We start from the raw sequence: 24,407 nt of genomic DNA on the forward strand, positions 1-24,407 counted from the left end.
CACAGATGGGCAGGGTCTTCCGCCATCTGGGAGCCTGCGTGAGGCCAGACCCCCCCCAGAAGGAGGGCGGTGCTTCACCTGGTGCTGCCTGGGGGGCCCCCTGGCTGTGAGCCCCCTGCCGCAGCCTGGCTGGCCCGGCCGGGACTCCCCACCCCAGCAGGAGCTGCAGGTCAGCGCGCCCCTCACCCCTCAGCCCCCCAGGTGGCCAGGCATGAGCTCACGGCCCCGACACCACCCTGGGGGGCCCAGCCAGGCCTCCGCGGTGCTTTCCCACGCGGCACCTACCTCTCCTCTCCCTTCTCCCTGTCGCATTCCCAACTCTGAACTCTCTGGCTGCCCCCTGGACGGGCTGCAGCACAGCCCTGGGGGCTGGGAGCCCAGCGGGCCAGGCCCCGAGATCTGAGCCTCCGTGCAGCTTCCGGAGTTCTCAGACCGTTGCGCCCTCACCAAAACAGGAGCAACTTTAGGATCACCTTGGGTTTGTGTCACCCACGCCACTTGCTCGGCATCCTGGCAAGTCTCTGACCTTGCACTCTTGTGGGGAGATGGTGGCACCCAGCCTAACCCGTAGCCCACGGCTCGGGCGTTTGTCCCTGTGCTCGCTTAACTGAGGAGGAGGTGGAGCCCCTGCGCGGGCGCCCGGGCCGCGGGGGGGGCACGTCGGCCGCAGTGAGGAGCCCGCGCCCGTTGCAGAACCTGCTCTTGCCGTCTTGCCCGCGAGTCTCCTGCGGACTCGGCCTTTGCAGGGAACGGCCGATTTAACCTGGTCCCAGGGGCAGGAAGAGAGTCTAAAGCCAGACCTCGGCGAGGGAGGTGGCACTGCGTGGGGGGCTCCCTCTCCTGCCCGCCTGTCTGCGGTGGCTTTGGGGGCCAGCGACATGCTGGAGGCAGGACCCACCCGCCAGGAGCGGTGTGGGCGGGAGGCACGTTGCTGCAGCTCGGGGCCTGCGCGTCCGGCCGCCCGGTGAGCTCACCGCCCGTGGGCTGGCAGGGTGTCAGGCTGGCGTCACGGGGCCGCCTGGGTGACTGCAGCAGCTCCGGGTGTTGCTGAGTAGAGACCTTCCCCCCAGCTAAGACAATGGCTGCAGCCAACGGCAGCTCCTTCCTGTAGCGCGACCTGGGCCACAGCACCCGGCTTGGCCGCGGGCCCCCTGCGAGCAGCTGCAGCCTGGGAGGTGTGGGGGTCTCTGTAGACGCGCGTGACTGGCCCCCCTTCTGTGGCCTTTGAAACTATGCGAGAAATGGGAAGCGCTTGGTGCTGGTTGGCGCCTTCCCTGCCCCGTGCGGGCTGTGCCCGGGGTGGTCTCGGGCCCACTCAGCCTTCCTGCCCTGGGGCCGCCCAGCCCCACATGGGGGAAGGAGTGGAGGCCTGGTCTCACCTGCGCCCCCAGAGCAGCGTCCTCCGTGCCCATCCTCAGCCGGTCCCGGTGCCGCACACACACGGCGGCTCCTGTTTTCCGCCTGGGCGCTGCGCAGACAGAATGCCCACGAGGGTGGCGCCCCCCAGCTCTGCAAGCCCCACCCTCCCTTCCCCGCAGGAGCCATGGGGTGAGAGGCGGCCCTGCAGGAGGCCCAGGGCTGGGCCGTGGTTGGACCCAGGCGTCCCCAGGCTCACGATCCTGAACGGCCGCAGGCCGGTGCCTGTCTCCTCTTCGCCAGACGTGGGAGGGGGGGCTGGGAGCTGGATTCTCCAGGGACCGGGCCTGGGGGGCTCAGTGCAAAGGGCGGGGGGTGGGGGGCAGCACCTCGGCAGGGGTGGGGATGAGCCTGGGGGGAGCTCGGCCGGAGGCACCGCCGTGGGCAGTGAGACCCTGTCCTCCTGGGGCGCGGGGGACTGACCCTCTGCTGCCAGGGGCCGTTGAGACTTTTCCTGAGGTCGGCAAAGCCTCCCCCGGCGGTGGCTCCGCCAGTCCGGGTCCCCTGGTCTCGCCCGTGCCGGGTGGTTTTAGGGAACCGCAGCTGCCGCTGGTAGAGTGGAACACGCAAAGGAAAGTCGCTGTTTCTCGTCCGTGGTGAGACACGCCGTCTCGCGCTGTGGTTTCACCCCGTGCGTGTGTGCACGGGTGTTTCCTGCGTGTGCTTTAGGGCTTGTGAAGGGCGACGACAGAAACCACGTCCGCCCGTGGCGGCCACACACGGCATCCTGGGAGCACTGTCCACGCTGGCGAAGCCGTCTGTCCGGTGGGAGCCTTGCCCGGCGCGCGGCGTGACAGTGGGGGCCGCGGCTGGCGCCAGGGAGTGGCGTGTTTGAAGGCTGATTGTACCTTCGTCCCTTCCCATGGTTCCCTTCCAGTCCCCACAGAAACGCAGACCCCGGCCCTGTCACCATCTCAGGCTGACGCGGGCCTTTGTCTTGAGAGTGGGACCCAGTGGGACCCGAGATTCAAGACCAGCTGCTGGTTTGGGGGCTTTGGGCTTTTTTGTGTTGTTTTTAACTTTGAAGGGAGAAGGAAGTACAGCTTGTCAGTTGTCACTTGGGAATTCAGTCTGGAGTCGCGATAAGGAGATGCCGGCTGTGACAAGCGTGTCCGGGTCCCGAGTGTGGGGTGAGCGCGGCGCGGCCCGCGGTCCTCCCTCGGTGCTGAGTTCTTCCAGGCAGGCACAGAAGGACGAAGTCTGTGCACACTCTGAAACTGGCCGGGTTATCTGCTCCAAGACCTGTTTTCCGTGGTCCCCCCTCCGTGGCATAGTTCTCCATATTGCTGATACTTCCCAGGAAAAAAGGGAATCTCCATCCATTTCAAGAGGTATCACTTGTCCCCCTCCCCCACGCTGCCTTTCTCCCTCCATTGTGGCTCCTGGAACTCTCTCCTCGGCCACCTCTGGGTGGTCCCCCCACAGACCCTCAGGGTAGGACCAGCTAGTCTCTCCTCACCTTTGAAAGCCACCTCCTCCAGGAAGCCTCCCAGGATTTACCATCCTCCGACCAGAGTGGTGTCAGAGTGGGCGCTCACCTCCAGTGCTGCAGCAGCTGGTGGATACTCGGGGCCGCTGGATTCAGAGGTGCTGCCTGCAGAACCTCCCACAGAACAGGCTTGGGAGTGTCTCACGCTACCTATCAACTGGAACACCGAGTCCTGCCTCCAGGAAGAGACGGCCCAGAGCTCGTCGCCGGGTCTGCGCAGGTGACAGGAGATGCCCACCCGCCAGGGGCGCAGCTGTGAGGGTCACCCCGCCGTGGCGGGAGGGGGCGTGGCGCCGCCAGGGAGAGAGGTGCAGACACGCAAGGGAACAGGGTGCACAGTGCTGTGGCCTCCACCGTGGCCCCCAGGTGCCTATGTGAAGGCCCCACCCCCGCTGTGCCTGTGTCTGGACAGAGGCTGAAGGGACATAGGGTGGAGCCCGGACGGAATAGGGCTGTGTCACAAGGAGAGGAAGAGACCAGAGAACGACGTCTCCACCACGCGAGGGCGCAGCAAGAAGGCGGCCGTCTGCCAGCCAGTGAGAGACGGGGGCATCTCGGCCCCCTCGCCCGGGACCGGGGGACGTCGCGGCCCCTCGCCCCAGACGGGGGCCAGACCTCGATCTCAGACTTTCCGGCCCCTCAGACGGTGGAGTTGGCTGTGGCAGCCCGAGCCCGAGCGTACTGGACACACAGCATGTTCACATTTCTGCGGCAAAACCGTGATTAGCGTGTAGCTTGTGCGTTATCTGTGTACAGATGCTTCAGTTGCAGTGAGGAATCTGGGAAAATACGTCCTGGACTCCCAGGAAGGGGCAGGATGATGGGGCTTGTCTCTTCTGTTTATTTAGTCCACGTAATCCGGTCTGCTCACGGTTCCGTTCCCAGCACCCGGGCAGGCCCGGCCCGTGTCCCGTGCTCCCTGCACGCATGGGACAGGTGAACGAATGCAGACAGACGTGCACAAATGGCGTCTGGGTCTCGCCGTGGCAGGGCTGGGGGCCTCTCTCCAGTCCTCCTGCGTCGCCCAGGCACGGAGCAGCCTCCCGTCTCGGTTTCCCTGTCTTTCTCGCGGGAGCCAGTCACTGCCAGAAGATCCCAGTGGATTCGCACCCTGCGTCTTATTCTGCACTTGCCTCGAGCCATTTCGTAAAAATGCACATTAAACTTCCTTTTTAACTTGAAACCAACTCTGAAAACAGCAACCACAACGTTAGGACATCCGTTTAGGGCACACCCAGCCGCTTCTTGGAAATACGTGGCCTTCTGTGTACCTTATTGAACCAGGCCACCCCGGCACCTGCCCCGTGCCAGAGCTCAGCAAATCTGGAGATTTTTGTCCCTCGTTTTAAAGGTGGCAGAAACCCAAGCCCAGAATGACACCCTGGTACCTCTGTTTCCTCTTCAAGGGTGGGGGGCACAGCTCCAGTGGAAGTGGCCCCCCGGGTAGGTCATACCAACGCCGAGCACAGCTGCGAAGTTAAGGGCAGATGCTCGTACTCGGCAAATCGGAGCTGGTGCCCCCGCCGGGCGGCTCCAGGCTGTGTCTGCAGGGCGCGGCTGCCCGGGCCTGGTGCTCTCGAGCCGTGTCACTTTGAGCACCGCGTGGGCTGGGCAACTGGGGAGAAAACAGCACAGAGACAGGTTTTAAAGTGTCAAGACAGGCCGGGCGCGGTGGCTCACGCCTGTAATCCCAGCATTCTGGGAGGCCGAGGTGGGAGGATCGCTCGAGGTCAGGAGCTCGAGACTAGCCTGAGCAAGAGCGAGACCCTGTCTCTGCTAAAAATAGAAAGAAATTATCTGGACAGCTAAAAATATATATAGAAAAAATTAGCCAGGCATGGTGGCGCATGCCTGTAGTCCCAGCTACTCGGGAGGCTGAGGCAGGAGGATCGCTTGAGCCCAGGAGTTTGAGGTTGCTCTAAGCGAGGCTGACGCCACGGCACTCACTCTAGCCCGGGCAAAAGAGCGAGACTCTGTCTCAAAAACAAAAAAAAAACAAAAAAAATTAGGTTTCAAGACAGAGTTTGCGGGGAAGATAAAACTGCCGGGAGTTTTGGGATTTCTTAACTCGTGGCACATTTTCAGTTTCAGCTCACGTGGCAGAGTTAAAAATGTTGACGTGTATGTTGAGTTTAAGAGCAAAAATCTTGTTCTGGCTTGTTTTTTGCTCCAGCGGTGCAGCCGCGGAGTATCTTGTGTGTGTGCGTGTTGTTTAATCATGGGGAGGGAGCGAGTTGCTCCGAGTTGCGCTTGGACCCGCCGGGACTGGAGGCGCCGCCTTGGTGGCCACGCTGCTCTGGCCGCCGTCTCCCGGCAGGTGGTGGCACGAGTGACTGACCAGCCCGGCCGCTGGCCTCCGGATCACGCCGTGGCCTCCTCAGCCCGGGGCCAGGCCTCACAGCCCCCCGAGGCCCCGGGAAGCCTGAGCGCCGGAGCCCAGCGACCAGGGCAGCGGCTGCTGGTTCAGAGCCACACGCTCTGGAAACCCCAATTAGTTGAAAAGCGACGTTTCTTCTAGCCGGTGATACAACCTTTCGACCCTGAAGCCGACTTACCTGTTAAAGGGAAGCTGTGGTCACAGTGGGGACAGCGTGGTCCACGCACCGCGTGACGACTTTCGGTCTTTCATGCTTCCAGGCACCTCTTGCCCGTCTTCCTAATTGCAGGCTTTAGGGAGGGGTGCTAACAACGTCTATGATGTCTGAGATTGTTTTGCAAGTGCTTTTTAATCATTTTTAGTAGTTTTCTCGACTAAAAAACATTTTAAATGAATTTTTAAACTTTTTAATATCAGGGTTCCAGTGCTTTGTCGAAAAGTGAGGTGCGTGAAGGGGACTATCTGCACCCACAGATTCATGCGGGGGAGAACCGTGGACGTGTCCCACATGATTCTGAATTTTAATTTACTTATATAGTAACTTTGTCTCTTTCCCAAGGTTAATTGTCTTGGTCACTGTTTAAGTTGAAGTCTGTCGTCATTTTTAAATTGAATAATTTTTTTATAGCTGAGTAAGCTGGAGTCTTCATGGTGGGAAAAGCTTCCCACAGAAAAGGAGGTGAAACTCCCGCAGGGTCAGGACCCTCTCCCCCCTCCCAGCCCCCCAGCCCCCCTCCCCCTGCCCCGCCCCCGCCCCGTGCCCCGACTTCAGAAGTGCTGTGACCCCCCCACTCCGGCCGTGCCTGAGGGGACACTCGGGGCTGGGCTGTGTTCCCGTGGGGTCGTGGGGTCGGAGGGAGAACCGAGCGAACGGCCGTGCTTTTGTGAGGCAGGACAGTGAGCAGATTGGATCTCGGCCTGGGGCGGTTTTTATTTCTGTCATGACTTTCTGGTAACAGCCACCTGCGAAGAGAAAAGTGGTCTGTTTCTCTGCTAGTTAAAACTAAGATGTTTCGGCCTTTTCATGAGGAATTCTTAGACCACGTCCCGTATGTGACTTCTCACCGCGGCTGCTTGCTGGAGGGCAGGGCAGGCATGGGGCTACTCAGCAGCGGCCCTTGGGCCTGCAGCGGGGGCAGAGTCCCTGCCACCTCATCTGTGTTGGGGCCGGGCGGTGGCCCTGGACGTGCGTCCTGGCCTGGTGCCGCCCCAGCTACAGGGAAAGCTTGCCTGAAGGAGCAGGTGCCCCGTGAGTCCGGGACAGGGTGACCTCAGTGTCCTGGGTGTGTTGCTGTGTGACAAGCTTAGGGTCCCCAGGCGCCAGGCATCGAGCTTGTTGAGGTGGCTGCACTGGGCGGGTTCCTGCCAACAGGGTCCCCGGCAGCTGGGCGTGGGCAGGTGCCGGCCCGGTCTCTGACGTGCTGCCGGAGGGCTGGCTGGCCGGAGTCCACGGTGCAGGCCATGGGCTGCAGTCAGGGCTGGGCCGTGGCCGTCGTGGGTCGTCACAGATGGCACCAGTGAGCCAGCTTCTCTGGGGTCTTCCATCTGTAGCCACAACACGGGGCAAGAACGTGAAGTGGAGCCACGGTGCCCACCTGATCCTTCTGGGGCGGCCGCCCTGCAGGCAGGGGGTCCTCCTGGCCGCTCCTCGCAGCGCTGTCAGGGAGGGCGGCCAGGCCTGCGAGAGAGGGGGCTGACCGTCTCCCGGGCCACCTCACGGAGAGGCAGGGCCACTTTTCATACACATCAAGACATACACGATACGAGGGGTTATTTTGTAAGAAAATATTACTTAGAACATCTTTGGTTTGAAAACTTATAACCGTCGGAGCTTCCTAGGATCAGACTTCTATTTCCCCTCTTGCTGAGGATGTCTTGAAATAGAAATGGGAGAGGAAAATACAATTTGAGTGAAAACAGGATATGGGGAGAGGGTTGGTAGACATTTGTCTAAAAAATATATCTCCCTGAATTGCTTATTTTGTGGAAAATATAAGATTTAACATATTGCTTGAGAAAGAAGCAGTGACAGTTTTGCTCCTGTAAAGAGGTATTTCAGGAACCAAAGTTTGGTGTTTTAGGAACGACGTGTTCACACGTGACACACTTTCAGGCGGGACCCACAACAGAGAGCCCGCAGCCGTGAGACCCCGGGGGTCCCACTTACAGTTGCTCACTTCACTGCTGTGATAGACCAGTGTCTTGCGCTGAAAGGTAACACTTGCCCCTCGAGTTGACATGTGGGCCCTGAAGGGCGTGGCCGGCTTTCAGCACCTCCGATTCGCTGATGCTCCTTGGAGGCGGGGCTCCCGCGGGGTGGGGGGGGGAGGGCGTGGCACGTGAGGCTCCAGCCCGCCCAGTGCAGGGAGGTGGGCGGGGCTCCCACGGGGGCGGGGCGGTGGGGCGTGGCACGTGAGGCTCCACAGCCCAGTGCAGGGAGGTGGGCGGGGCTGGCGGGTGGCGGGGCGTGGCATGTGAGGCTCCACAGCCCAGTGCAGGGAGGTGGGCGGGGCTCCGCGGGGCAGGGTGCGGGGCGTGGCACGTGAGGCTCCACAGCCCAGTGCAGGGAGGTGGGCGGGGCTCCCGCGGGGCGGGGTGGGGGGGTGGGGGCGTGGCACGTGAGGCTCCACAGCCCAGTGCAGGGAGGTGGGCGGGGCTCCCGCGGGGCGGGGTGGGGGGGTGGGGGCGTGGCACGTGAGGCTCCACAGCCCAGTGCAGGGAAGTGGGCGGGGCTCCGCGGGGCGGGGTGGGGGGGTGGGGGCGTGGCACGTGAGGCTCCACAGCCCAGTGCAGGGAGGTGGGCGGGGCTCCCACGGGGCGGGGTGCGGGGCGGGGCGTGGCACGTGAGGCTCCACAGCCCAGTGCAGGGAAGTGGGCGGGGCTCCCACGGGGCGGGGTGCGGGGCGGGGCGTGGCACGTGAGGCTCCACAGCCCAGTGCAGGGAGGTGGGCGGGGCTCCCACGGGGCGGGGTGCGGGGCGGGGCGTGGCACGTGAGGCTCCACAGCCCAGTGCAGGGAAGTGGGCGGGGCTCCGCGGGGCGGGGTGGGGGCGTGGCACGTGAGGCTCCACAGCCCAGTGCAGGGAGGTGGGGCCCCCCTACCCCGCTGTGCCGTGTCTTCGGGGTCTGCGGTCACAGGGTCCAAAGAGAGAGGGAGGGACTCGGCCCTCCCTCAGCGACCTCGGGGATAACAGCCCCCTCGACTGGCTAAGATGCGTCTGGGCCAGATTTCTCCTCAAGGTCGGCTCCATGGTCCGCAGTGGTGGCAGGATCCGAAAGTCGAAATATTTTTAACAAAATAATGAGCTGCCTCGGAGACATTGTGTGTTTTCTTCTCGGGTGACTGATTAGAGCTGGCGCTCGGGGAGGTTGTGATCTGTTGCTGTCGCTAAGCTTGTGGGATGGCAGGTATAGGTGTGTGTGTTTAGTGATTGCCACGAACGTTCATACGTTTATCTGGTACAGCTAAGTATTTTATTCTAATTTAAAACAGATTAACAATCTTAATGTTGAAAACTACAATATGTAATAATGGCACGTTGTTCAAGGAAAAGAGGAAACCAACGTTGTATACTCCCCAAATCAGGGTGATGAAGGAACTTGGAAACCGCCACCTCTGTGCTAGTGTGCCTTCTGGGTGGAATTAATAGCATTTTGAACAGAAAAATTATAGTGTGTCATTTGAAAGTAAGGGCTAGTTTTTGGTGTGACTTTCTGACGTAGTCAGGTGTGGGCAGTAGGTCTCATCTCTGTGCGTGTTGCTGGAAGGTAAGAATGGCGCGTTAGAGAACCTGCTCTTCCTGCAGGCCCCAGCGCTGTGGGAACACGGGCACCACACCGGTGGTCCGAAGGTGCAGGGCGCACAGCCCTCCCACCAACCCTGCCTCTCTCTAGAAAGTCTGATTCCAGAACTTTCCATCGAGGTAAGGAGTCCTGCTGCCCGGCACCCCTCAGCTGTGGGCTGCATCGATGCCCCCGGACTGCGCTGCCCGGCGACTGCAGTGGGGTGTCCTGGGCTGCCGGCTCGCCCCGGCCTTGGGGAGGAAGAGCGGATTAGTCAGTGGTCACGGCGTGCTGTGCTCGGGCCGCCCTGGCCATCTGGCGCCCGGGGCTGAGGCTGTGCCCACCGTCACCGAGTGAGGAGTCACGCGTCTGTTTACAGCTCCAGATGGTAACAAAGTGGCAGCTTTGTTAGTCAGGACATAAGTGGAAATGACAAATTATGTGTTCTGAGCTTCCTGGAGGTTAGTAATTGAACATCATGAGGGGAAAAACCTTTACTGAAGTTTCAGAAGCAAAGATGGACTTTGGAAGGCTTGAGGCTGGTGAGGCCTATGCTGTAACTGTTGGTGGATAAACGAGGCTGCTCTCCGTCCAGGACCCGACGCGCCATCCTCTTACCGTGGACACCACACTGAGCCCCGACACAGAGAGGGCTAGCAGGGGCAGTGCCGCGAGGTGTGGCACCCAGGGGAGACCCGCACGGTTTGGACTTGGCCCGAGGGCGTCACGGCGGCTCCTGTCTTGGGAGCGGGGAGAGGCCCCTCAGGGCCTCGGAGCCCACGGAGGGAGATTAGCCCTGGCCCTTCCCCCTCGCTTGGTCCCGAAGCGCCGGCCTCCGAGAGGTGACGTCCCGGCCCTGCTTTGAGTGTGGGGGTCGCTGTCCAGAGGGCTGTGTCCTTGCAGGACGCCTCTCTCCGGCTCCGCGGGGCGAGCAGACTTCTGCTGGGGCCACAGCGTGTGCCTCAGGCCCTGAGGGCCCAGGCTTTGCACATCTGTCCCCGGGTCATCTGGGGCTGATGAAGCCGTCACAGGATGGCACGCGGTCCGGGGCAGTCAGCCGCACCCACGTGCTAGAAACGGGGTGGGGGGGGCCTGCGCCTCCAGAGCTGCCTGGACCCACCTGGGCCTCCGCGGGCCTGTCGGGGCAGGTGCCTTTGCTTGGTTTAGTGCTCAGCCCGGGGAGAGCCCACGCTGGCCCAGGCCCCGGCTAGTCCACCCCTCGCCTGGGCAGCGACGGCATCGCCCCTCCCTGGACTCCCCTCACGTCCCGGGTCGGTCTCAGGGCCTTTCCCTCGAGGTCGTCTTTCACAGTAGGTCTGTGACTCTTTCTCCCATTAGCCTCGGGGCTCCTTGGGGACAGGGCCTTATCCTCTCATCTGTGTCCCCAGCGTGCCGAGTAGGCAAGGTACAGAGAGGCTGGGCACTGACCGAGAACCGAGACCCCATGTCTGTGAAACAAAAGTACCAACAAATGTGTCCGTGAACGTGCACGAAAGGGCCGGGCGGACACCCCCAGCTGTGGGGTCGCGCCTGGGAGGGACATTGGAGGGTAATTACCAAAAGGCATCTTGTTTCAGACGTCCTTCCGGGCCGTGGAGTGGACGGCGATGACTCAGTTGATGTGGCGGATTGAGCCGGTCACTGGGCGGCACGTGCTGAGTGACGCTGGCACCAGCGCCGGCTCCGGGAGGGCTGTCCTCACAGCGGGCGCCCCGGCACCTGCGTGTGCTGACCGTGCGGCCTGCGGCATGCCCCGGAGCGCGAGCGCCGTCTCGGTGTGAGGGTGAGACGCGCCCACGCTGCCCGGGTGCTGCCTCCGGGGAAGGAGCGCCTTCTCTGAGGTCCCGTCCGCACCTGCCGGGCCTCCAGCGTCCGCAGAAGTCCCACGGGGCCGCCTGCTCGCCACACGCAGAGCCGGGCTGAGCCCCGGGCCTGGGGGTCTTTCCTCCAAGGAGCATTGACTTGCTCGGTGCTCGGTCCCAGCCGGGGTGTGCCTGGTACGCCTGTGTGCTGTGACTTTCCTTGTGGGCAGATAATCCTGTCCTCCTGCGCTCGGGCCTGCCTCGCCGCCCACGCTGCCCGCAACAGCCACAGAACTGAGGGGAGGCTGTTCCGCGGGGGGAGCCGGGGCACTGCGCCGAGAAGGGGGCTTGCGGGGGACGTTGGCCAGGTTCCATGGGCCATGCACAGGAAGTCGGCGTCCCAGGCCGCCAGGCGGACAGACCCGCGTGTGCGTGTCTCGTGGGGAGCGAGCCTGTCCATCTGCTCCGGGGAACACCGTTCTTAAAGAGCCGTGCATGTCAAAAACAAAAGAGGCTTAGTATAAAAATAATGAAACAAGATATCTTTCTTTCTTTCTTTTTTTTTTTTTGAGACAGAGTCTCGCTCTGTTGCCCGGGCTAGAATGCCGTGGCATCAGCCTAGCTCACAACAACCTCAAACTCCTGGGCTCAAGCGATCCTCCTGCCTCAGCCTCCCGAGTAGCTGGGCCTGCAGGCATGCGCCACCATGCCCAGCTAATTTTTTCTATATATATTTTTAGTTAGCCAGATAATTTCTTTCTATTTTTAGTAGAGACAGGGTCTCGCTCTTGCTCAAGCTGGTCTCGAACTCTTGACCTCGTGCGATCCACCCGCCTCAGCCTTCCAGAGTGCTGGGATTACAGGTGTGAGCCACCACGCCCAGCTGAAACAAGATATTTTTCTGACATGAGGAAAATGCTTTCTTCAGAGTTTCCAAACACTACCTGACTGTTCCTTTAGAACCTTTAGACTAAGCTCCTTACAATGTCTGTCTTATTGATAAATTCTTTCGACTTCTGCTTTATTATGCAGCTGCCCAACTCCAGGGTAAAGTGTTCACACCCCCACAGGCCAGGTGTCCTGGGCAGGTCCCCGGGGCACCTGGGGAGGGGGCAGGTCGAGTCCCAAGGCCTCACTGCCTCGAGGGGCACCTGCCCCAGGGCATGAGGAGGAGACGTCCTGGGCGCTGCTCTCCTTCCTCCGCTCACAGATGCGCCGTGTGATTCATGCTCCCCGCTGGGCAACACCCCCGTTACAGTGAACTGCTGGTCAGCAAACACCGTGCTTCCTGGGTGCTCACACACAGGAAGAAAAGAAGGAAGTATGAAAGGTCTTTCTTGTTCGTGATTAACCTATCACTATCTTACAGTTGAAGAGAAGAAATGTATAGGAGGATCATTTGGGGGACCCAGTTTGTAGCCAAAGCAGCTCCCTGGCCCAGCCTCAGTGTCTCAGCCCTGCCCAGACCCACCGCCGATGCAGGCTCTTGACCTTAAAGTATTTTGCTTGGTGTTGCTGGGCGTCCGTTTGGAGCTGTCTAGAGAGAGTTGATGTTAGGGAGGTGATTGCAATTGACTTGCCTCAAATGTTTGCCTGGTGCTCTGTTTGGACCAGCTGAGCCTGGGGTTGTGGGTGCTAAGACCTCGGTGAAACAATTTGTAGGTGACTCCCGTGTGTGTATCAAATCCACTGAACTGTAAAGAATTTATTGCAGGCTCACGCCTGTAATCCCAGCACTCTGGGAGGCCAAGGTGGGAGGCTCACTTGAGGTTAGGAGTTCGAGATCAGCCTGAGCAACAGTGAGACCCCGTTCTCTACAAAAAATAGGAAAAAAATGAGCCGGGCATGGTGGTGCACCTGTAGTCCCAGCTGCTGAGGAGGCTGAGGCAGGAGGATCCCTTGAGCCCAGGAGTTGGAGGTTGCTGTGAGATAGGCTGATGCCACTGCACTCTAGCTGGAGTGACAGACTCTGTCTCAAAAATAAAAAATTAAAATTCATTGCAGTACTTAGTGCCCCAGGTTTCTGCAGGCCTCACAGCACAAATCAGAGACACGTTGCAGGTCAGTGGCGGGCAGGCAGCCGAGGCGTTCCAGGCGCCGGCGGTACCTGTTTAGCGCGTGCACCTCTAACTGCCCCTCTCTGTCCCCATGCAGAAGAGGCGGACCACTACAGCTTCGGGGCGGGCACCCTGTCGAGGAAGAAGAAGGTGCTGGTGGCGCTGCGGGACGAAGGTCTGCGCCGGCGCGCGCACCTGGCCATCAGCATGCCGCACGACTTCCGCCCGGTGTCCTCCGTCATCGACGTGGACATCCTCCCCGAGACGCACCGCCGCGTGAGGCTGTACCGGCACGGCTGCGAGAAGCCGCTGGGCTTCTACATCCGCGACGGCATCAGCGTGCGGGTGACGCCGCACGGGCTGGAGAAGGTGCCGGGCATCTTCATCTCGCGCATGGTGCCCGGCGGCCTGGCGGAGAGCACCGGGCTGCTGGCCGTGAACGACGAGGTTTTGGAGGTGAACGGGATCGAGGTGGCGGGGAAGACGCTGGACCAGGTCACGGACATGATGATCGCCAACAGCCACAACCTCATCGTCACCGTCAAGCCCGCCAACCAGAGGAACAACGTGGTGCGCGGCAGCCGCGCGCCCAGCAGCGCCGGCCAGTCCTCGGACGGCGCAGGCCCGCCGGCCGCCCACGTCCTGCAGAACTTTCACCCCGACGAGGTGGAGAGCGACGAGGACGCTGACATCGTCATCGAGGGGGCCGCGGCGCCCCCGGCCCCCACCAGGGGCGCGCCCCCGGGCGGCCTCACCCGCGCCAACGGCACCGGCCTGGTGCCCCGACCGCCGCGGGACGCGCCCCTGAACAGCTCGGGACGCGAGGGCGGCGGCCTCCACCGCATGCTGAGCGCGCTGCAGCCGGACCCGCGCCACAGCCTGGTGCTCCCGCGCGGCGGCGTGGAGGAGCACGGGCCGGCGCTGACGCTCTAGGGGTGCGGGAGTCCCCCCAAACCCCGCGGGGCGCACGGTGGAGGAGCCCGGGCCGGCGCTGACGCTCTAGCGGCGCGGGGTCCCCCCAAACCCCGCGGGGCGCACGGTGGAGGAGCCCGGGCCGGCGCTGACGCTCTAGCGGCAGGGGTCCCCCCAAACCCCGCGGGGCGCACGGTGGAGGAGCCCGGGCCGGCGCTGACGCTCTAGCGGCAGGGGTCCCCCCAAACCCCGCGGGGCGCACGGTGGAGGAGCCCGGGCCGGCGCTGACGCTCTAGCGGCAGGGGTCCCCCCAAACCCCGCGGGGCGCACGGTGGAGGAGCCCGGGCCGGCCCTGACGCTCTAGCGGCGCGGGGTCCCCCCCAAACCCCGCATGGGGAGACTGCGCCTAAGCCTGTATTCCAGTTCTCAAGGAAGAGAAATAATTGTATACTTCATCCCCTCCTTTGCTCCCATAACCCTGCTCTTTATTTCAGCTCCTGGATAGAAAATGAAAATACTGTTTTTACAGAATTTCTCCACCAAACTTAAAACACACGTGTGCCCTCTCTCTAGAGTCATAGAAAACACGTGACTAAGTGCAAAAAATGCTTCATTTCTAAATTTTAGAAATACCTAATTTTTTATAAAAAGCTTTAAATTATTTTTAAATAGATTCATGCGTTTAACTGAACCCGTGCAAAAGCTACGCTGTGACGTCAGCACAGTGTTTTCAGGGTGCGGACGCGGACGCGGGCGAGGCCGGCGCGGGTGGCCGTGGCCATGAGGCCGGTTCGAGCACACGTGCGCCCAAACCTGGGCTAGGTACAGCCCTGGGTGGATTGCAGAGATTCGCGTTGTTTGTTTATAGTCGTATTTCAAAAAGCCAAAATGGGTGGAGCTTCCAGACATTCCTGGGCTGCCCTCGTGACCGGCAGAGGCGGCCCCCTCGGCCTGGAGAGTGGCTCTAATTTGTCACCTGGGACCCAAAGCCAGCGTCGCGCTGAGGGCAGGTTCCAGGCGTTTTCAGCAGGGAGGACGAGAGCACCGCACCCCTGTGGCCGGGACTTGAAAGCACAGTCACTGGGACGTGCTAGTTCTGTCGCCTTTGCTTTTGCAGAACAGCCATTCCTTCTTCTAAGTCACCGTTACTAGCGCTCGTCTTCGTTTCTGGAGGAGATGGCCGGCGGGGAGCGTGCTGGCGTTTTCAGTTTCCACAGGTCACTGGGGACGTGGCGCTGCTTTGGGAACTGAAGTCCGACCGCGTGACTCGCTCCGCAGACGCAGGGAAGCCCGCGCCTGAGCGGCCGCTGCTGGCCTGGCTCCCCGAATGTTGGGCTGATCACACGGAAAACGGTGCATTTAACATTTTCATTTTTCCTGAATATTAAGCGAAAAGTACATTCTTTTCCTTTTGAAAGCTATTATTGGACAGAAATAGCTTTTTCTGAGTAGTTGTGTCTTTCTGCACCTATGCTTGAGTTTTTTATCTGTATGCAATGGGTCACTGACCCTTTGTCCCCACGCATGGGGAGGCCAGAGACACGCGGAGTCTTGGGTGAGGGTCCAAGTCCCCAACTTACGGCTCCAGCGGACTGTAGGTGCATCTTGTCTTAGTAAAAAACACTCCTCACTGCCGGGATATCACACAAGTGTTACAAAACCAAAAATCTCAGGCTAAGTTACTATCACAAAGGAAATATTCTTTTACTAAGTTATTGCTGGTTATTGAATATCTGTTAAGTAACCATCTGCTACCAAGAAGGAAAGTTATATTTCTTACCATGTTTTAAGTTGTTAACCAAATGTGAATAATTTTTTAAAGGGAAAAAAAGGCTGTCTGAGATTTGGATGCCATTATCCTTAATTTTAGGAATTACAAACTGCTTGGAACAGCTGCTTGAGTGTACTTTTCTACCCAGGTCTGTACTTCTGCCATTTCTTCTTTAAAAAACAAAAGCTATGTTGTATTATGTATTAAAGTTTTCTTGGTTTTATATATCAGAGAATAAAAACTTTTTTGGCTTTTGAGTTAAAATGCATTGATGATCTATTTCAGTTGTATTCCGGGTAGGGGAGAATGTCAGTGCTGATGACGCTCAGAGCGGATAACCGCTCAAAATGGCGCATGTATCAAGTGCTATTGTGCTTAATCCTCACACGAGGCAACTATTATTGTTTTATGGATGAGAAAATGAGCCAAAGCTCAGACAGATGACAGTCCAGAACCCTCTTGGAAAAGGTTTTCTGAATATTTCCTAAATACACGCTGGTTTGTAGGATTTTCTTTAACACCACCATTCTGACATCATTACTGAACGTATAATGCACAGCCATCGAGATCTACTCACTCTGGCCAGGCACAGTGGCCCAAAGTGCTGTAATCCTAGCACTTTGGGAGGCTGAGGCAGGAGGATTGCTTGAGGCCAGGAGTTTGAGCTTGCAGTGAGCTATGGTGATGCCACTGCACATTAACCCAGGTGACAGAGTGAGACCCTGTCTCAAAAAAAACCAAAAAGTACAAACATTGAGATGAGCAGTGAGTGCCAGTAGCTTAACAAGTACTCGTCACCTACTGAATCCTCATGTCACTGGCCTGTGTGTAGCCTCTGTCAGTTTGCAGTTGGGGAACTCACACAGCTGGACAGTTGCCCTCAGTCTGGTGACGTGCAGCTGGCAGGGAGGGATTAGGCACCTTGGAAACCAGCTGCAGGTTTCACAGCCGCACTCGTGGCAGAGTCGGAGATGCGGGGCTGTGTGTGAGCAGGGGCCACACACACCTGGCTGCCAGGCAGGGTTCCCTGACCTGGCCGTCCGCGTCCCAACCCCCAGAGCCTGGAGCTGCTGGGAGGAGCCGAACTTCCAGCCGATAGTGAGACTTCGAGAATCGATGAGGGTATTTAGTATCTTACGGTTTTGCACGAAATAATCACAGACAGGGAATGTGTGGACTCACAAAGGTATCTGGAAAGCCATCTGATTGTTACAAAATCTGAGAAATGTTCCAACACAAGGCCATGCCTTCACCTCTGTCAAATATTTTCAAAGGATGCAACTATTAACCCAGTGTGATAAAAATGTCCCCTTTTAGTCCTTGCATGAAAAAAATAGGCACTACAATGGATGACAGATTGTTTTGTTTAAAAAAAAAACAAAAACAAAAACGCTCCCCCACCCCAGGAGTAAACCACCATGAAGCTTTTTCTGGCAGTGCAATCGGTCTCATGGTCCACAGTTTAACTTACTGCAACGACGTACGCTGAACTAGCAGCTCCTACATGCATGCAGATACCTCATGTGGACTGCTTCTGCTGAAACATGACCCCGCTGGGCTGATTTTCTGAGAAGGCAAGCGGGTCAGTGTAAGCTCAAGGACTGCTCGCTCTGCACAGTCTGGAGAGCTTGTTAAGACCATGCCCGGCCCACTCGAGGCTCTGATTTGGAGATCTTGGGTGGGGCTTGAGAATTTTCATTTCTAACGTGTTCCCCAGGTGCTGCCACTGCTGGTGGCCCAGAAACTGCATTTTGAGGACCATTGGCTAATCCCCCCCATAAAAATGTTGTCAGGAAAGTAGTAGGATTCCCCTGTGTGCTTGGACTTGATGACCAAGGGCCCGTCCAGCAAGCACATAGGACCTTCCTCTGGGGCGGTACGGGCAGGTCAGCGTCAGGTCACCTGCATCTTCCCTGATGTGGCAGACACTGTGCCCTCAATTGCCCCCACCCCCACCACGCTCCAGCGCCACACCTGTCCGTCTCCCCTCCCCCCTTCTCCGCTCTGCCTCCCAAAGTGTTCTCTTCTTCCTCTTTTCTCTCTTAAAAGACAGGGTCTTTCTGTGTTGCCCAGGCTGGAGTACAGTGGTGTGATCACAGCTCACTGGAGCCTTGAACTCCTGCCCGCGCCTCCCAGGGTGCTGGGGTTGCGGGCGTGAGCCACCAAGCCCACCCCAAAGTATTTACTCTTGAAGACACCCCAAGTCAATATACAAATTCTGTTTTCCCTCTTTTCTTGCCTTGCTTATGTTTTATTCTCCTTTATCCTCATGCAAAAAGAAACCAGAACTTTTGGACATTGACAATTTTTTCAATATTGAACCATATTTCCTAGGAGTAAATTCTTATTAATAAAAAACAAAATGAACTGGGCGAGGTGGCTCATGCCTGTAATCCTAGCACTCTGGGAGGCCGACGCGGGTGGATTGTTTGACCACAGAAGTTGAAGACCAGCCTGAGCAAGAGTGAGACCCCATCTCCCTTAAAAGAAACAGACAGAAATTAGCTGGACAACTAAAAATATATACATAAAGAATTAGCCGGGCATGGTGGCACGTGCCTGTTGTCCCAGCTACTCGGGAGGCTGAGGCAGTAGGATCGCTTGAGCCCAGGAGTCTGAGGTTGCTGTGAGCGAGGCTGACGCCACGGCACTCTAGCCCGGGCGACAGAGCAAGACTCTGTCTCAAATAAATAAATAAACAAACAAAATGATTTGACATTGGTCTCGCAACCCAGAAAATGAGCACTGTTTTCCAGATTCACCTGCACAGTGAGCTTTGAACAGAAACACATCATTTCTTGATCTGAATCCTTTTTCCCCCAAGACAAAGTGCCGGGGAAGGGCTCTCACAGACGCACTCTCGCGAGACTGTGGCGCCATCCATCAACATGGCTATGACGACTGGCAGGTCGGAATTGTCACTTCAGAACCGAGCTCCAGGCCCTCTGTAGAACCCGCCTGAGCCCGGAGTGAAGCCAGTGCCACACGCATGAGGGAGCACAGCCTCCGACGTGCCTCTGTGTGGCCGGCTGCAGAGAGTCCCAAATACGTGACAGGAGCAGAGAGTACCACAAATAACGTGAGTCAAAATCCACAGTCTTCCACAGGACCCAACTGTGGAGACTGCCATTGCTGTAGATGACGCCATTACCTGCTCATGACCAGGTGCAGCAAGGAGCCACGTCCACACCCGAAGATCAGAGTCAGGAAGTCGCCTCCACGTCACCTGGCGTCAGAGAGGCCTCGTGGATAAACCAGAGGACCAGCGTCCAAACGCAACTTTCAAACGCAACTTTCAATTGACCGGACTCCAAAGCCCCACACCCGTGTGGACGAGAGAACCAGTGTCCGGAAACTGCACCCGTGGAGCCAGACTGCAGGGACCACCCGCCACACCAGGGCGCGTGGAGGTGAGAAGAACCCAAAGCTGCTTCCACGCGACGAGACTGTGTGTGGCGAGAGGATCCGAGTGAGGAACGTGCTTCCCCGGCCCCGGACTGCAGCGCCTCCCACTTACAAACAACCTGATCAGCGTCCAAACCCTGTGTCCACACAGCCAGACGCCAGAGAGGACCAGACGTCACAGGAGACCCACCTGCACCGGCCCGGACTGCAGGGAGCCCGGCCGAGCGGATGTGAGACTCAGGCTCCAATCGGCCACACGCTGACTGCAGAGCCGCCAATCGCACAGACGAGAATGTCAGTCCCAAAACGCGTCCACGGGACCAGGCTGCGGGGACCACCAGCCCAGTAGACAGTGGGTCGGAATCCAAAACCCCCCCTTCCTCGACCAGACTGCAAGGGCACCACTAGTGCAGGTGACAGGGACAACCCAAAATCCACGTCCACGGGACCAGGCTGTGGAGACCACCAGTCCGGTGGGCGACCGGGCCAGAACTGGAAATCCACTGCACAGAACCGCACAGAGAGAACCACGCGTGCGGGGAGGGGTCGGCGCAGGAAATGCCCCCGCGGGTCCAGCTGGGGCGATGCCGCACCCACCGGCAGGGGGATCAGGGTCCCAACCCGCCTTCCGCGGCCAGACCCAGCGACCCGCTCCCACGGGGCGCCACGCACGGACCAGGACGGAGCGATGACGGTAAAGGCCACGCCGGGAACTCGCAGACCTGCCCTTGGCCTTTTGGTTTCACACGTTGTCTCCTGCGCCGCGCGGGCTTTGTGGTCAGAGGTTCTGCTCTCCTGCTGCGACGCTTACCGATGATGTTATGTCGCGTGGGAATATACAGACGCTCCCAGGGGTCTTACGCTTTAGAAACGGGCAATAAGCAAGTGACAGGAAATGTGGTAACTCATCCGTCAATAACTAATAGGCAGGAAAAGCAGGAGGATATTGTCGTTCTTTGCCCTTTCCCAGACGAGGAGATGAAAGCAGACTGATGTTTCCAACATCACACAGACGATTCTCAGAGCCATGACTCGCCCCGGACGTTCTGACTTCCACTGCGTGTCTCACCTCCCTGTGTTCAGAAACTCAAGTGTATCCACATTCAGGCCAAGGAAAGGCGCCCCCACCCCGGCCCCGACTCCCGGCGTGAGCCTGACCGCCCGTTCTAGCCAACAGCGGCAGACGACCCCGTCAGCGGCGTGAGAGACTTCGCTCTTCCATCGAAAGCAGGGACTGCACCGCAGTTGTCCTTCCTGGTGACCCCCTTGCCACGACCCAGCCCAGCTCTGCTGCGCACACACCCCCGTGCTGGCTTCTCCGCCGACCCCTGTCCCACGCGAGTGCCACCTCTGCACCAGGGCTGCTGCCTAAGTCAGAGGAACGAGGGGCATCTGCTCCGTGCAGGAAACAAAATGCATTTCTTTTTTTTTTTTTTTTTTTTTGTTGAGACAGCGTCTCACTTTGTTGCCAAGGCTAGAGTGAGTGCCGTGGCATCAGCTTAGCTCACAGCAACCTCAGACTCCTCGGCTTAAGCGATCCTACTGCCTCAGCCTCCCGAGTAGCTGGGACTACAGGCATGCGCCACCATGCCCGGCTAATTTTTTCTATATAGATTTTTAGTTGTCCATATAATGTCTTTCTATTTTTAGTAGAGACGGGGTCTCGCTCAGGCTGGTCTCGAACTCCTGACCTTGAGCAATCCACCCGCCTCGGCCTCCCAGAGTGCTAGGATTACAGGCGTGAGCCACCGCGCCCGGCCCAAAATGCATTTCTAAGGCTGAGCAAGAGCTGGCAAGAAAAGTGACTGCACCTGGCCAGGTGGGATGTCACCTTGCACAGCCAGCTGGAGGGCGCTGGGAACTGGGAAAGACACCGTAAGCACCATGTTCAGACCAGCAATGTCCACACTGAGGGCCTTCCATCTTTTCTGGTGTCACCTTAGGCTTAAAAAACTTTTCACAACCTCTCCGATCCCTCAGCCCGACTTCTTCCCTCATCTCATTGGCCAGAACTGGGTCACCAGGCACCGCAACTCCACGGCCACCGGGCAGTGGACCAGCCGGACACGGGGTCACTTCTCCCTGTGCTGGGGGTTCTGGCTAAGCCAAGTCGGGCTTTGACAGCCAGCTGGCGCTGGACGGTGCCTGCTGTCCGGCAGGGCCACATGTGAGGGAACCAGCACGCCTCGCCCCTCCGCCATGCCCAGGTGGGAGGGCGCCAGCCACTGCCCTGAGCCCGAGACGCCGCTGCCTCTGGTTCTGCAGGGTAGGAGGGGGGGCCCTTTCTCTCTCCACCTGTACTCCACCCTCACGGGAGCCATCACTGCCCCGGCACCCCAGCACTCTGGCACCCCCGGCACCCTCTGTACCCCAAGCACCCCTGGCACCCCAGGACTCCTGGCACCCTCTGTACCCCAAGCACCCCTGGCACCCCAGGACTCCTGGCACCCTCTGTACCCCAAGCACCCCTGGCACCCCAGGACTCCTGGCACCCTCTGTACCCCAAGAACACCAGAACCTTCAGTACCCGAGCACCCCTGGCAACCCAGGACTCCTGGCACCCTCTGTACCCCAAGAACGCCAGAACCTTCAGTACCCGAGCACCCCTGGCACCCCAGGACTCCTGGAACCTTCAGTACCTGAGCACCCCTGGGACCCCCTGGACCCCTGGCACCCTGTGGCCAGGGCATGGCCCTCCCTGCCCTGCCCAGGCTGACTCCCTCCACTCGAGGCTCTGACCAGCTGCCTCCTCTGTCAGCTCCAGCAGCCCTGGCGCAGCCGCTGCAGTTTTTACCGGTTGCAGGACTCCAAAGCCAAGGTCCCTGTGCCCTGCATTGAGTCTGAAACACCTGCCTGCTGTTTTCCCGACTGGGCCCTGACGGGCCGCCCTGTGGGCAGTGTCAACGTGCGTGGGGGGGTGGGGTGTGCAGACGACAGCTGCCCAGGGCCCCGCAGTCCGTGAGACCCCCAGAGTGGCCTCCCTGCTCGGAGCAGAGGACACGGTGGCCACGGGGCAGTGGAGGCAGAGAAAAGCCGGCCTGCGGCTCCACCCCAGGCTCCTGGCTGGGGAAGCAGCTGTCATCCCTGTTTAGAGGCCTCTGCTTTCCAACTGCTGCCGTTTTCTCCTCTCTACACACGCTTCATTTTTATTCATAGCAATAACTTATGAATAAAACCATGCCGACAAGGTAGTTTTCACACACTCATGGGTCTTGGTTAACCCTCGCGACAATTTTGAGAAGTGTGGAGACATGACCGTCGTTTCAGAGCCGAGAAAACTCAGTCCAAGCGTGAAGGAGTCAAGGTCACTCAGCACCCGCGGCAGCCTGAGACAAGGCCAAGGTTTCCTGACCCGAGTTCCCAGTCCCGCCCTGTCCAGCGCGGGGGGCTCGGTCCGTGCGGGAAGTTCTCCACCTGCCCCGACCGCCGCGGCCTTCTTCCGGGTCCAGGCTGGAGTCCCGAAGTGCCACAAAAAATCTGAGCCACGTACCTGAGCTCACGTCGGGCACCTTCGTGGCCTAGAGTGAAGTTTCTACCCACAGAGACTTTTCTTGCCCCGTTGCGTCCAAATGTTCCAACCCAGAGAACCCACAAAGTGCTTCAGAAAACACAAATCGCAGACATACAACCCTGCCACAGGTGCCCTGCCGGCGTCCGGGCAGTTCGGCACTGACACAGCCCAACACACGTGCCTACAAACACGCGTAAGGGGACCTGAGCCCGGACAGGGGTTGTCTCTGGGGCATGAAATAATGAGGACTTTTCTTTCCGAACTCTTGGAGTTTTTCAGAAAAATGCACATGATCAATTCTGTAAGTAAAAAAATAGACTCTTCCATCCAAGGAAACAGTAGGAAATGGGGAAAGTAGGGTAAGAGAGACACAGCCTGGGCCGCACATCCTGCTGTGTGGTCACAAGACCAACGAAGCCTCGTTTCTTTCAGACCTGTGAACACTTGCCAAGAGGCAACAGGCCTTCTGCGGTGCTTGTCTTAACGTTACTTTTTCTCTAATTACAAAAATATTACATGGTCACTTTCAAAAATTTGAAAAATACCAAGTGTAGAAAGAAAAAGCCCACAGTAAATCTACCGGATAATTGCTGTTGTCAATGTTTTCACGTTTCCTCAGAAGTCATCAGACAGACAACTTGACACTAAATAACTGAGATTCTACTGTACACAGAATTGCACATCTTACTTTCTCATATGACACAAAAATTTCCCACTGCAAGGAAAATCCTTCCAAAACTGTGTCTTCAGTGGATGCAACATAGGCATCGACCTCCATGAAGGTCACCGTTTTCCTCCTGACACTGGCTATTTCCAGTGTCCGTATCACAAAGCATTGCAGCAGTGGGAAGCTACGCTGAGACTGCCGGTTATTTCTGTAAGCATAGATTCCTAGAAGTGCAATTACTTAATCAAAGGGTAGGAACATTTTTGAAGTTCCAGTTTTTTTCCTTCTTTTTTCCTCCTGCTTTTACCTTGAGCAATTATTAAACAGGAGCCCGGACGGGACAGAAACGTGCTGCTCGCCTCTGGCCCTCAGCTGCCCACCGCCCGCCCGCCCGCACACCCGCCGCCTCCCACTGCGTGCTGTGCGCGGTGGGGCGCAACGTGGATTCTGAGAACACCGTGGGGAGGCCGGCGGGGAGGCGGGATGTCTGCCCCACAGGCTGTCCTCGGATCCTCACGCTCTGGGCTCAGAGGTAAAAGGCACCGGATTAACCGGCCTGGGGCTTTGCTGTGGGGCCGACTCACGGCGACCAGAGGACCCACGTGTTTTGCTCCCCGACCTTCAAGTTGTGACGCTTGTGCAGTCCAGCAGCTCCGGTTTCAACAGTGACAACAGCAATGTGCAGTGGGGGCCATGGGGTTTAGTGGCTCTAACTGGTGGCACTGTTAAAGGAGACACCACGTGTTTTTAGAGGACTAAATAAATATACATTCATTTAGGAAAATTTGTAGCCAGGTCCAGTGGCTCACGCCTGTCATCCCAGCACTCGGGGAGGCCGAGGGGGGAGGATCGTTTCAGCTCAGGGGTTCGAGACCAGCCTGAGCAAGAGCGAGACCCCGTCTCTACTAAAGAAAGAAATCATATGGACAGCTAAAAAATATATATAGAAAAAATTAGCCAGGCATGGTGGCGCATGCCTGTAGTCCCAGCCACTTGGGACTGAGGCAGGAGGATCGCTTGAGCCCAGGAGTCTGAGGTTGCTGTGAGCGAGGCTGACACCACGGCACTCACTCTAGCCTGGGCAACAGAGTGAGACTCTGTCTCAAACAAAAACAAAAAAAAAAGAGAAAATGTGTGAAGTACAGACAGACACTCCTAGTCTCACTACGTTCATAGTTAGGTCCTCCCCTAACCCACACACGCGAATTCAATGAAAGC

The 24,407-nt window shown here is 58.5% G+C and overlaps 1 protein-coding gene across 1 annotated transcript in view; it reads left to right on the forward strand.

Annotated features, from left to right (window-relative positions):
• Positions 1-14,060, forward strand: part of PARD6G (par-6 family cell polarity regulator gamma) — a 72,183-nt gene extending 58,123 nt beyond the window's left edge. The window contains exon 3 of the mRNA XM_069464840.1: positions 13,021-14,060. Coding sequence (XP_069320941.1) covers positions 13,021-13,856 — 836 coding nt within the window. The 3' untranslated portion in view covers positions 13,857-14,060. The remainder of the gene's footprint in view (positions 1-13,020) is intronic.
• Positions 14,061-24,407: the final 10,347 nt, after the last annotated feature.

Source organism: Eulemur rufifrons, unplaced genomic scaffold, assembly GCF_041146395.1.
Source record: "Eulemur rufifrons isolate Redbay unplaced genomic scaffold, OSU_ERuf_1 scaffold_150, whole genome shotgun sequence".
Classification (NCBI taxonomy): Eukaryota; Metazoa; Chordata; class Mammalia; order Primates; family Lemuridae; genus Eulemur; species Eulemur rufifrons.